This window comes from Mangifera indica, chromosome 13 (assembly GCF_011075055.1).
Source record: "Mangifera indica cultivar Alphonso chromosome 13, CATAS_Mindica_2.1, whole genome shotgun sequence".
Classification (NCBI taxonomy): domain Eukaryota; kingdom Viridiplantae; phylum Streptophyta; class Magnoliopsida; order Sapindales; family Anacardiaceae; genus Mangifera; species Mangifera indica.
The window spans coordinates 548,890-563,605 of NC_058149.1; the positions used below are offsets into that span (position 1 = coordinate 548,890).

The 14,716-nt window shown below is 33.0% G+C and overlaps 1 protein-coding gene and 1 pseudogene across 1 annotated transcript; both read left to right on the forward strand.

Annotated features, from left to right (window-relative positions):
- Positions 1–1,544: 1,544 nt before the first annotated feature.
- On the forward strand, positions 1,545–2,343 carry LOC123194395 (60S ribosomal protein L39). The gene is made up of 3 exons (XM_044607584.1): positions 1,545–1,680; positions 1,828–1,931; positions 2,097–2,343. The coding sequence occupies exons 1-3, from the start codon at positions 1,678–1,680 to the stop codon at positions 2,143–2,145; spliced, it is 156 nt and encodes a 51-aa protein (XP_044463519.1). The 5' UTR covers positions 1,545–1,677; the 3' UTR covers positions 2,146–2,343.
- A 5,418-nt stretch (positions 2,344–7,761) lies between these two features.
- Positions 7,762–13,833, forward strand: LOC123194333 (annotated as a pseudogene).
- Positions 13,834–14,716: the final 883 nt, after the last annotated feature.

A 14,716-nucleotide genomic window follows, 5' to 3' on the forward strand; every position in this document is an offset into this window, starting at 1 on the left:
TTAATTTAAAAATCTAATAATTTTTCTCCACTCAAAGTTTGAAAAGTAATCATTTCCCCATAAGGTTGTTTTCTCCTTTTCTCTAGTGACCATTCACCATCTCTAGTTGTCTACACTCTCCCTCCCGCTCTCTTTCTCTCTCTCTTCTACCTTCTCTCTTTCTTCTTGTCACTCTCCCTTCTCTCTCTGACGTCTTCATTTGAGACGAAAACAATTTCGTCTTTGTCTTCGTCTTCTACGAAGATAGCTAGAGAGGGAAAAAAGAGTGATTGGAAGGGAAAGAGAAGGCGGAAGAGAGAGAGCCAACGACTAGAGATGACAAATGGTCACTGAAGATAAAGATTTGGAAACTCAAGCAAAATGGAGGTGAAATTGAAATTTTCTAGAAATTTGAGGGGCAGTTGTATGTGAGAAAAAGATGAGAATTTGCAACCCTAGACTTTGAGGGGTGGGGGGAAGTTAATTTTTAAATCTAAAAAAATGAGATTAGAAGGCAAAAATAAAAATTTCAAAACTTAAGGATAATATTAAAATATGAGTTTAAATAAAATTTCTAAATAACAATTTTATCTTTGATGGTAACAACAAAATTTAACAAACTAATAAATATTTGAGTTTTCTAAAATTTATAGATGTGAATTTGGGTTTTCTCTAGACCTTGGGTGGGAATAAGTCTTTTAGTCTAGTTAAATTATTAAAAAAATATTAGATATAAAGGATAAGAGTATGGTCAAACCTAAAAAAGGCTCAATTTAAGATAAGTTTGAATTTAAAAGATTCAATTTCAGATTAACGAGTTAAGACTCAAATTTAATTTGAAAACAATTTATTTTGCATTCAAACTTAACTTAAGAGTAATTTATTTTGTATTCAATTCGATTCATTTTGAATTTGAGTATTCAAATCAACTTAAATTTAGCTTATTCAATCTAACTTGTAATTCGAGCAATGGTGGATACAACCTAGGCCAAGCTCGCACATCCCTTTTTTTAAGTTTGACTTAAATAAAAAATAGTTTGATTCGAGTTCGACTCAAGTTTATTATGTCAAAATTAAAGATGACTCAAGTTTGGTTCAAATAAAAGATTATTTGCTCGAGTTTGACTCAAATTTATAGTTCGAATTAATGGTTCAAATTTGCGGCTTAGTTAAACTCAAATTTAAAGTTTGAATTTGTGGTTCATTAACAAAATAATATCGTTTTACTCAAATAATATACAAAACACTTATTTGAGCCATGAATACAAATCAACAATTCGAACTATAAATTTTGAGCTAATCCAAATTATGAATTCAAATCAAACTCAAATCAAATACTTTCTAATTTAAATTTGGTTCTATTTAAAAAACCGACTCTTTTTATTTGGATTTAATTTAAATTTGAATTAAACTGACTTTCAAGATTGAGCTCAAATAACTCAAAATCGAATTCAACCCTGGATAGGAGGGAGGCTAAAGAGTAAGAAAACAAGGCTTAAATATAATTACAGCCCAATAAAGGCCTTTAAAATCCTACCAAAAAGCCCACAGGCCCAACTTATTGCTTACCGCTGAAATAACTGTGATCTATTTAAGGACGACCTAGCCATCTGCTTCTAGGGTTTTATTCTCCATCAGCAGCAGCAGCAGCAGCTTCAGCTTCGTCAACCTCTGGTCTCCGAAGCTTCACAGGGGAAAATGGTAAAATCCCATCTCATTTTTTATATTTTCGTACTAGGCCAAACTTGTTTTAGCTTATTACCGTTTAGATATTTATAGTTTTTTTCTTTTGACAGAAGATTAGGGTTTTTACGTGAATTTGTTTGTTTTTTTTTCTGATGTGCGTAGCCGTCACACAAGACGTTCATCATCAAGAAGAAGCTGGCGAAGAAGATGAGACAGAACAGGCCCATCCCTCACTGGATCCGAATGAGGACAGACAACACTATCAGGTGTTATTATATCTCAGCATTTTTCATGATATCGCTTTGAGATTTTTCAGTTGAAAGCATGTTAATTGATGAGTATTTTTGTTGTTTTTTGTTACATTTTTTTTTCTAGTTTTTATGGGTTGAAGGCATTTTAGTTGATGGTTTTTTATTTTTTTTTTGTTGCAGGTATAATGCGAAGCGGAGGCACTGGCGCCGCACCAAGCTAGGATTCTAAGATGGATGAGTTAGTTTAAGCATTTGATTTTGTTAAGCGTTGTTAGTTTAATTGCAAGACTGAGTTTTGTTTTAATTTTTGAAGCAACTGATAGATTACCAATTTGAGATTTATTTTATGTTTAATCGTTTCAAGTTATGGTATTGATACTGACTAATCTATCTATTTCAATGTGAGATGTTCAAGTTGCTTTTCTAATGCCTTTCTCCGTCATTTTGTTATTGGAGTGTGTTCAATGTTAAGTTTTTTAATCTTATGATATGGGTTTTTCCGAGATATTCAAAGTAAGGTAAATTTTAACAGGTTTGTATGGTTTTTATGGATGCGTGTTTTCTTTGGTAACATCATCTTTGCATAAGAACTGTAATTTTTTTTATTTTTCGCTTGAGAATCTGAACTTGGTTATGGTAGAGGTTATTAGCCTTAGCGTAAGAGGAGTCTTGCCAGTTGTACTTGAGTGCCACAGTGCATTAGAATGTCAGACAGAAGGTTGTTTTTCATTTATTTATGATCGATTGATTGAGTAGGTGTTCGTGCGAAACAATTGGAGTGTGTTCAGGGAGGATCAAGGAGACTGAAGATGTAGAAGATATTTTGTGAAGTTAGTTTATGTTGAAGACAAAAAATTCAGCATATAGAGTTGAGTTTGTTTATTTGAGGTTGGTAGGTGTAGAGACAGTGGTCTTATGACCAGAAATTTGCATATGTTAAATTAGTGAGCTAAGGAAGCCTCTGGAATCTATTCGGCTAGGTGTAATTTGTCATTATTGTTGATTGTTAATGCATCATCTTTTGTAAGGAAGGTTAGTTGATATATTAATTAACAATGGAACACTTGTTATATCACTTACTAGCATATGGGCTAGTTTCAATGAGATTGGGATACCTCAAGAGTTTGAAAAACCATTTTGACTTGATGTTTAAGGATATTCTTGTAGGAACATATGCTGTTGTTACTACTGCCTGGTACCGGAAGGTCCTGAAATAAAAATATATCTTCACCCCATGGTTTATGTACAGAATGAATTGTGATTTGATCATATGCAGTTTTTATGTGCCAGTTATAGTGAAGACATAATCATGGCTACTATCGACAGCCTTTTTATGAACCATTTATAACCATGTCATAAAAATAGCATGCTTAGAGATACATGCTTGCTTGCCTTCTCATTTGTTTAAATTTTCCATTTATTTGGATTGATAATATGTGACTTTTAAATTTACTTGTGGAGTTCTTGATGTGTTTCAATTGGATGGAAACAACTTCCCTATGCTGGTTAGTCTATCATATTTGTATGGTGTCCAGACATGGATCAACGTGCATTTAGCCAAAGAAAGTACATCATGTGCATCGTTAACAATGTCTGGTTAATCAAGGTGTGCATCATCTGTGGTGTATGCTCAGATCAATGTTTTCTATCCACGATGTACATCTTGTGTGGTTTCTAAGCAGATTAATATGATTTTGTTTACTTAGCAGTGTTACTATTTATTCCACAAGTGTTATTGTTCGTTAGCTCAAGCGAGCTTGAATTGAAAGGTATGGATTTGAGTTAAGTTTGAGTTTAGTTTAACTCGAATCTACCTTGATCCAAACCATTGTATGGATCAATTTTATTAGAAATTTAAGTCGATTGATATTAGATTAATTATATACATTTCTGACACTGGCTAGTTCATTTTCAATAAAGAAGTTCCAAATGTTTGGAGAAAAAGTCCTAAGCCAGTGTCAAAAACCATATCTAAATTTCTCTCTTTTCCTCTAATCTTCTTACAAATACGTTAATTATAACACTAATTCTAATTGAAGCTTCAATTTCTCTTCAAATATTTGTCAAGTTTCCCATGTGTAATACCAGAAAATTTATCATGTTTTATAACTTGTTGGCCCAAATATTTTTAGGGTTTAAATTTAGGGAAATTATAAAAAATAGGCAAAAGTAAGGGAGTTTAAGCGAAATTGTTCAAAAAATTCATATTAAAGCAAAAATATCCAACTTTTGTGAAATGTCGAAATTGCCTATATATAAACTTAGCAAATTTCCCCTGTTCTCATTGTGAAATCACTGTTCAAAAACAGGGGAAAATTCGAAAATTTCCCCTGTCCCACTGTCATCGCATTGTCGGTCGGATTTTCGGCGATTTTCGTGGTTTTCGGCAAACGAAAATGGCACAACACATTAGAATATCTTCTGTCATCTTGTTTGAATCAAGTTATTGTTCATAGTATTGAGATTTGAGTGAGAGTTTGCGGTTTAGGGTTTAGAGTTTCAATTTTGAACAATGCCTGAAATGTTTTGATTCTTGGTTGTTTTCGTTGAATTGGTTGAGGGGTTTTGTGTTATAGTCTATGTAGATTTGATTTGTGTTGAAATTGGAGGCCGAAACGACGAATTTTTGGTCGAAAATTCGTTCCGAAGTGATCGGCACTGTCGACTGTGGGTTAGGGGGCTTAATAGTGTTTTCAAAATATTAGGAAGTTGTGTGAGAGTCCTCAGTCCACTGTGGGCTTTTTTGAAATTTGTCACGTGATAGTGGGTTGTCACTGTGTATACGGTGGGTTGGGGGGAAATTAATTTTTTTAAAACTATAGGGTTTATATAAGATAGATTTTGAACGACCATAACTTTTGATCTGGGAGGAGTTACAGGGCCTGTAAAATATCAAACGCGAAGCTCGTTTCGAGCTCTATAACGACAACTAGTTTTGCCAGTTGCACCGAATCTGGAGGCCAAAATAAAACTGTTTCAATGTGTATTATGCAATTTTTTTATTTTATCAAATTTAAGATTTTCGGTTTTTTATGATTTTGAGTTTGTTTGTGACCGGGCTAGACTTTTTTGATATGTAATTTTCAAATTTGATATTTGTAATTACAATGTGCTTTTTTAGACACGTTTTACGATGTAATTATGAAATTTTTGATCGATTTTTCAGTTTTCTTGTTCATAAGCTATTTGAACGTGTAGTTTTCGAAATTCAGATATGTTTTTTTAGATTTTTGAATAATTTTTTTATTATTGACATTTTAGGGTATTTCAATATATCTATTTATTCATAACATGTTATTTTCAATATAGTTTTCACGAATTGATTTTTTCTATTCGAATTCAGAAATATGAATTTCTTCTTTCTGAACGAACCTGTAGTAATTGATATTAAATAAAAATGAGAGTGAAAGTAAGTATTTAAGTGATATAAGAAATATATGTAATGAGAGTGAGAGAGTTTATATAAATGAGATGAGGGGAGAGGTAATTTTGGTATTTTAGAAAAAACTATGGGCATTTTTGCTTAATAAGGGGGTATTTTAACCGTTTTTTATAATTTCCCTTAAATTTATATTAGGGAATTTAATTTCCTCCAGTATTTTATTTAAAAATTGAATATGCAATGAAGAATTAATATATCCGACCATTTAAAAGTTCTAACTCTAACAACAGAAATTGTCAATCATTTGTTTACATGAAATAATGGAATTCAAGCTTATAAATAATGATAGCAAAATTTCCCTAATGGTGTTATAAGGAGATTATTCAGACTGTCGTATGGTCTTGATCATGTGAAACAAGTGAGTTGATTAATATCATGGGTTTTGTGATCATGTGCGATTTTATTTAGAAGAAAAAGAGTCTTCACCCAGAAAGGTGGGAAAGTTTGGGCTATAGTTTTCATTATCGTATGACACATAGTATAGATTATATGATACAATATGTATTTTATGATGTATCAATAACTGATACAATACAATATATATATTATATAATATAATATGTTTTAGTCCGTATCGATTAAATTAATGATCTGAATCAATATACATCTTTTAACGAAATTGGACAGGTAAAATTCAAAACCGAATCATCCAACTAGATCTAGAGATAGAAATAAACCAAACTGAATAAATTCATTTCTCCTCTTCCTATCTCTTTGTTCTTGTATAAAATATATAGTATGGATTAAGAGGAGAACAAACTAGAAACTGAATAAATTGAAAACTCGATGAAGAAATAAAAGAAGCGCAGGAGGGTGGTCTTGTCAGATCAGAACTATCTTCTATCTTCATCATTTAACAATTGGAAATTTAATTTCCTCCAGTATTTTATTTGAAAAATGAATATACAAGAAAAAATTAATATATCCGACCATTTAAAATTTCAACTCCAACCCCAGAAATTGCCAACCGTTTTTGCATGTTGTTTACCTCAAATAATGGAATTGAAGCCACTAAATAATGATAATAAAATTTTCCTAATGCTATTATAATGAGATTATTCATATTATTGTATTAGTTTTGATCATATGAAACAAGTGAGCTGATTAATATCATGGGTTTTCTGATACAATAAAATTATGAGTAATATTATATGCATTTATTTTAAATATACAAATATTAATATATTTATATATGTCTATTATATGATTGAATATTATTTTATTTTTAATTTGAAGTTATCTAATTATTTGATGATACATATAAGTGTATACACATAGTTTTATTATGTGTACTTATTTTAGGTACACAAATATTTACACATTTATATATGTTAGTATATGATTATGTATTATTTTATTTTTAATTTAAAGTTGTCCAATTATTTGATGACACATATAAATGTATATACATTTGTATATCCAAAGTGTGTACACATGGTTTTATTATAAAACTACGTGTACTTATTTTATATACATAAATATATACACACTTATATATATCATCATATGAATAGATGATTTTGAATTAAGAATAAAATAATATCTAATCATATAATAATATATATAAATATATATATTTATGTATCCGAAATAAATATACATATTATTACTTTTTGTGATAATATGAAATTGTCATCAAGAAAGAAAAAGAATCATCACATAAAAAAATCGTTAAGATTCAAAGTACAATATAATTTTTAATATGTGATTTATTTATTTTTTAATTCTTCGATTTCAATAATTAGACATACGGGGATTCAAGGTTGATTTGGTATTAGAGTTAGCGCTATATATAATAATAGGATTCTCTCTGTTGGTACAGGCAAAACCTAGTCAGATTTACTCGGATGATTGAATAATGTTTGCCTAATAATTTTAATAAGGAAAATAAACCAATTTTTGACACTTGGTAGTTCTTGACATAAATTAATCAGCATAAACCAAACAATTTTCAACACAGAAATGCAAATGTTTGATCCCAGTTGACAAATATAGATATAGAAAAGAAAAAACAGAGGAAAAGAAGGAACTAATTCAACAATTTTAAGAAAAATGAGGAGATACTTTTGGAAGCCTGAGGCAAAACCCATCCCCGCATTCCTCTCTTTCCCTCTGATCTTCATACAAAAAGATTAGTTGTAGCACTAATTTGAATTGAAGCCACCTCCTTAGCAATAATATTATTGGTTTCAAATAAACAAAATTCATTCTTCCTCTTTCTGTCTCTCTGTTTTAGAGTATGGATGAAGAGGAAAGACCAAACTAGAACTTGAATAAATTAAAATACTAGAAGAAAGAAGAAGAGCGCAAAAGGGTGGTTTTTTCAGATCAAAGCTCTCTTCTTTCTTCATCATTTAACAGTTTTATTATTTTCTCCCTTCTTTTTTTAAATAAACTTCCAGCATGGCGGATATAACATTAGACGACATTAAGAAAGAAGATGTCGATCTTGTAAGTAACTTTAACAACCCTGTTGTGTCTGTGTCTGTTTTGTAACATCCTGGCAATATTTTGATCCGTTGTCAAGATATTATTCACATTGGACGTAGGATTTAAATAGGGGTGTTCTGTTAAATGAAGCTGAATGAGTAGTGTTTGATGAATGTGTCTTCTGTGCGCAGGAGAAAGTTCAAATAGAGGAAGTTTTTGCGAAGCTAAAATGTTCAAAAAAAGGGTTCACAACCGAGGAAGGAGAAAAAAGGCTTCAAACATTTGGTAGGAATAAGCTTGAGGAGAAAAAGGAGAATAAAATTCTCAAGTTTTTAGCTTTTATGTGGAACCCTCTGTCATGGGTTATGGAGGCTGCTGCTATCATGGCCATTGTTTTAGCAAATGGAGGTGGCAGACTGCCCGACTGGCCTGACTTTGTTGGTATTGTTGTTCTACTGATTATCAACTCTACTATTAGTTTTATTGAAGAAAACAATGCTGGCAATGCTGCAGCTGCTTTGATGGCTGGTCTTGCCCCTAAAACTAAGGTAATACTGCGTTTTGTGAAGCCAAAAACGTTTTCTTGACGTTGCAAATGTAACATTCTGGTCCAATAGTCCAGACTATCAGTGCTGATTATCCAGTCTACCATTAACATATACGGAGTTACCTTGATATTATTTGTAATATTCTAGTCCAATAGTCAAATTTATTATTTAGATATTGTCTGTTTTAAATAGATTGTCTATCATTGTTTTACTTTCAGTTCTTATAACTATATACACATTCGGAGATCAAATGACCATACATACTCAACATTTTTGTTATATTCCGTTGATGTGAGATTTGTCTAAATGTTTTATGGCAACTATCTTATGACTTGTGCTGCAGGTGTTGAGGGATGGGAAATGGAGTGAGCAGGATGCAGAGATTTTAGTACCAGGAGACATAATCAGTATCAAGTTGGGAGATATTGTGCCAGCTGATGCTCGTCTTTTGGAAGGAGATCTGCTGAAGATTGATCAGGCTGCCCTCACCGGTGAGTCCCTACCGGTTACAAGGAACCCCGGTGATGCAGTGTTCTCTGGTTCAACCTGCAAGCAAGGTGAAATTGAGGCTGTTGTCATTGCTACCGGTGTCAATACCTTCTTTGGCAAAGCTGCTCATCTTGTTGATAGCACCGACAATGTTGGTCACTTCCAACAGGTAAAGTGTTGTTGATTTTGTAAGATTTTGACTTGAATTTGCACGGTAACTAAAGAGAAATTCAAAGCAAGAAAAGCAATCAACACAAAACACACGATATTTTCGTGGAACGGCAATGTGCCTACTTCTACAGAGCCATTGCTCTTTTTTTTATTATTTTGAAGAAAATCTGTTTCGAACTGTATACATGATACATATTAGGTTTCCTTGCATAGCCGATAACTTGAGTAACCCAGAAATACAATGATGCCCCAACTAAAAATTTTCAGGCCGCTCAATGGAACGATTGTTCCTTTCAATGGAACATTAGTTCTGCTTCTTGAGACTTAATCATTATGCATGAAACAACTCCGTTTCACGCCCCATTCTACTACCCGGAAATTAGATGTTACAAACATGCTTGGAATGGATCGTTCTGTTGAAGAATGACTACTGGCCTTCTGGTACAACCAACAACAATTTTGTGGAGTGACTTGTTTGATCTCTTATAATGCCTGGAACGACCGTTACTAGCTTGGAATGACCTTTTTTGAATTTATTCATCTAGAACATCCGTTCAATTTTTATGAAAACCTTAAGTGACAAATAATTCTTCGAATATGAGCCACAATTTTTAACATGAATTTGCTTTCTTTTGTGACTTTTATCAATACTGATGATCAAAATTTTCACGCATAAAATTATTTGCAAACTCATTGTTTTGTTTCAATTTGATTGTTCAGGTGTTGACAGCCATTGGTAACTTCTGTATCTGCTCCATTGGGGTGGGAATGTTCATTGAGATCATAGTGATGTACCCAATCCAGCACAGGAGTTATAGAGATGGCATTGACAATCTATTGGTACTTCTTATCGGAGGCATCCCAATTGCCATGCCAACAGTCTTGTCTGTGACAATGGCTATTGGATCGCATAGGCTGTCACAGCAAGGTGCCATCACAAAGAGGATGACTGCCATTGAAGAAATGGCTGGAATGGATGTTCTCTGCAGTGACAAAACTGGAACTCTCACCCTCAACAAGCTTACAGTGGATAAAAGCCTTATTGAGGTTGGTATCAGTGTTTTAAAAACTAGACCAGATTGGCTGCTCAAAACCCAGTGCTCAATCCAGTCCGGGTCAATGTTTAAACTCATATTAGCCATTGGGCTAGTCTGAAAACATTGGTTGGTATATCTACATTTAACTTCTTATGGTAATGGTGTATATCTACAATTGCAGGTGTTTTCAAGGGACTTAGACAAAGATGGCCTAGTTCTGTATGCAGCAAGGGCTTCCAGGACTGAAAATCAGGATGCCATAGATGCTTCAATTGTTGGAATGTTGAGTAACCCCCAAGAGGTATATAAAATTGATGTATGACAAATTTAACTGGTATGCACTAACAAAGGGTACAAATGTTGATGTGTCAATATATGATTGAGTATTATTTTTTTAAATTTAAAATTATCTTTATTGCACAATGACATATGATTGTTTGTATTAGTGTTATTTTTTTGGTGTTGTAGGCAAGAGCTGGAATCACTGAGGTGCATTTCTTACCCTTCAATCCTGTGGACAAACGCACTGCTATCACCTACATTGACAGCAAAGGGGACTGGCACAGAAGCAGCAAGGGTGCTCCTGAGCAGATCATTGAATTATGTCAACTCAGAGGCGAGACATTTCAAAAGGCTCATCAGATCATTGCCAATTTCGCTGATCGCGGGCTGCGTTCCTTGGGAGTTGCCATACAGGTGTAGTGTCCTAAATATGCTGTACTTGTTCATGATGATTCTACTTATAAATTCCTAATTAACTGAATTGTGTTTTATGTTCTCTTCATTTGTAGAAAGTCCCAGAGAAGAACAAGGATAGTCCAGGAGGTCCATGGGAGTTTGTGGGTCTCTTGCCTCTCTTTGACCCTCCAAGGCATGACAGTGCAGAAACTATTCGCCGTGCCATTGACCTCGGTGTCAATGTTAAGATGATCACCGGTGATCAGCTTGCCATCGGCAAAGAAACTGGTCGCAGACTTGGCATGGGCACAAATATGTACCCCTCATCCTCCCTCCTTGAACAGAGCAACGATGCATCAATTTCTTCCATGTCAATTGATGAACTAATTGAGAAGGCTGACGGATTTGCTGGAGTCTTCCCTGGTATGTAATTTTCATTTTCATTGACTAAACACAGATTCATTCCTCATTTGAGTGCCTTAATTTATGCAGAGCACAAGTATCAAATTGTCAAGAAGCTACAAGATAGGAACCACATTTGTGGCATGACAGGAGATGGAGTGAATGATGCCCCGGCTCTCAAGAAGGCAGACATTGGCATTGCAGTCGCAGATGCTACTGATGCTGCCAGAAGTGCCTCAGATATTGTGTTAACTGAGCCCGGATTGAGTGTGATCATCAGTGCTGTGTTGACAAGCAGAGCCATTTTCCAAAGGATGAAGAACTACACAATCTATGCAGTTTCAATTACCATCAGAGTTGTATTAGGATTCTTACTCGTCACGCTCATCTGGAAGTTCGACTTCCCTCCATTCATGGTTTTGATTATTGCCATACTCAATGATGGTACCATCATGACCATCTCCAAGGACAGAGTGAAGCCATCGCCAAAGCCAGACTCATGGAGGCTCAATGAGATCTTTGCCACTGGAATCATCCTCGGAACCTACATGGCAATTTGGACTGCAATCTTTTTCTGGCTTGTCCATGACACCGACTTCTTCTCTGTAAGTAATCATATCACGAAATTATAGTATGTGCTAAATCCAGTTTTGAACTTTGATTGGCCTAAAAATTGCAGGACAACTTTGGAGTGAGGCCAATTGATGACAAACCAAATCAGCTTGCATCAGCTCTCTATCTCCAAGTGAGCATCATCAGTCAAGCACTTATCTTTGTAACAAGGTCAAGAAGCTGGTCCTTCCTGGAGCGCCCTGGTGTCATGCTTATTATTGCCTTCCTTATAGCACAAATGGTCAGAAAATTTCTTGTAAATTTTCAGTTAAAAACAAATGAATGCTTCAATCAATATTTGTTTCTAATTAGTTTTTGGTGCTTTTTCCATTCAGCTTGCCACTCTCATTGCTGTATATGCAAACTGGAGCTTTGCAAGAGTTGAAGGTGTTGGATGGGAATGGGCTGGAGTCATCTGGCTGTTCAGCATTGTCACCTACTTCCCTCTTGATGTCATCAAGTTCCTCACAAGCTATGCATTGACTGGCAGGGCTTCGGATAACATGCTTGAGAGCAAGGTTTTTATATTATACCTTCATCGGAAATGAGTACTAATGATAACATATCATGATGTGATTAGATTATTTTAAATTAAAGATAAAATAACATTTAATCATATAATGACAAATTATTGTTAGTATATAAATTAATATTCATTTTTTGTACACATAGTTTTGCTCTGAGATAAATGTATTGATTATCTTCATGCAGTTATGATGCACCTATTAAGGGTGTAATTAAGTTGAGCTTAAAATTTTTTGACTTACACTCAACTTGATGACATAAAGACAAAACTAGAGCTTGAACCAATTTGAGCTCGCTTTCTTGGCTCAAGCTTGAGCTCCATACAACAATTATTGACTCAAACTTGATTTGAAAAATCATATTTAAACTCCTTAAAATTTAAAATAAAATATATTTAAACTCTGTAATTTATATAATTTTTCAAATATCTTCTTAATTCTAATTTTAAGATTTGAAACTTTTAAGAATTTATTAATATTTTACTCAAACTGAATCCAATCAAATGCAAACTTGAGCTCAATTCGAAAGTCGAATTTGAGCAACTCAAACTCGGCTTGTTTATACCCTAGCGCTTTTCTCATCAAAGACTTTCTCTTGGATTATGAAACCTCTTCTTTTACTAAGTTAATTGTTTTGTGTTATCTATCTAGACTGCATTTTCACCCAGGAAAGACTTTAGCAAGGAAGAAATGGAGGCACAATGGGCCATGGCACAACGCAGCATGAATGGTTCACATTCCAGTGAAGGTGAAAGGCAAAGAGAAGGGCAATCACCATGAATTGAATAAGCTTGCAGAGTAGGCCAAGAGGCGGGCTGAAGTTGCAAGGTATCATAATATGAATGATGCTATGTGTACTTATAAAGAGTATCAAGTTGTGTATGATTTTGTATTATCATATGATTGAGTGTTATTTTATTCTTTATTTAAATACACACAATCATATGGTGACACATCATCGTTGATATTTAAAACTTAGGGGTCAATGTGAATAAAAGTAAAATATAAAAGGTCAATGAAGAATAATGAAATATAAAGAGAACCAATAAAAATTTTAGGCTTTATAATAATATTATAAGAGTAGCAGACCCAGAGATATAATATAAAAGAGTTAAAATTGAATAAAAGAAAAAATATATTGATCAATTAAGAAATGATAAAATCTAAGAAGGGTCAATGTAAAATTTTATAGATTATTTTGAGATTTTAAATATATTAAAATGTATTAAATACTTATTTTTTTATATTTAAGGGGAGCAATTCATATTTTTTAAACTCAAGGGGGGTTAGCTGCGCCTCGTTAACCCCTCTTGGTCTGCCATGATAATATATATACAAACCAAAAATTTTTTAAAGTCAAGACCCCATAACCCCTTGGGTTTATCATTGATCATTCTCTGATAAAAAGATTTATTCTTACAAGCAAATTATTGATATTGTTACAGAGTAAGAGAGCTTTATACCCTTAAGAGGCACGTTGAATCAGTGATGAAGTTGAAGGGTCTCGATATCGAACCATCCAACAACACTACACAGTGTGAGAAAAATGGTAATGTTAAGAGCATTTATATTGAATACTAAATTTGGATATTAATGATGATGTGTCATTATATAATTGAATATAATTTTTATCCTAAATTTAAAATCATTTAATTATATAGTGACATAATATCATTAATACTCAAATTAATAATCTTTATAAATATAAATAATATTACTCGACAGAAAAAAAAAAAAAAAAAGAATGAAAATGCTTAGAAGGGTGAAAATAGGGCTAGATGATGGACAAGGAAGAACAAAGTGGGAAAATGACAAAGGGGTCATGAATGTTTTTTCCTTTCTTTGTACATTTTTTAATTTTTTTGAATTGTATTTTTTAATTATTTTATAAAGAAAGAAGAGGAAATTACTGAGAATAAGATTTGTTTTTCTGTTAGTGTTTGAAATAGAATGTCATTCAAATGGGAGAAAACACAAATTAAAGAGATGGAAGAATCACAAAGGCCTCAAGGGACACAAACATTATATTATTCAATTCATTTATTCTTATAATAAACACTATTAATGTACAAAAATTGATGGGTATTAATTTAGGCTCGAGTTGATTGCATTAAAACAAAGCTTGAGCTATCGAATTAGAAAGTTTTTTGTTCGAGCTTGAAATAAAGGTAAGTTAACTTGAGTTTAATTTCAAACGTCACATTTACACTTTATATTTTATACATATCTTAATTAACAATATGACGAGTAAGATTTTAAAAATGAAATTGCAAAGATTTAAACTTTTAGATATTTATTAATATTGTATTTGAATCAAATCGTAAACTCGTAATCTTATCAAACCAACCAACAATAAGCTCAAGCGCAAGCCCCACTCAATATGAGCTGAGCTACAAATAATTTGCAAGCGACTTGGCTTATTTATACTCATAGTATTAAACATGCACAAATATATATATGTATTATC

Coding starts and splice junctions, on each gene's coding strand:
- LOC123194395 (XM_044607584.1), top strand. Junction 1,932..2,096: donor AGGACAGACAACACTATCAG/GTGTTATTATAT, acceptor TTTTTGTTGCAG/GTATAATGCGAAGCGGAGGC.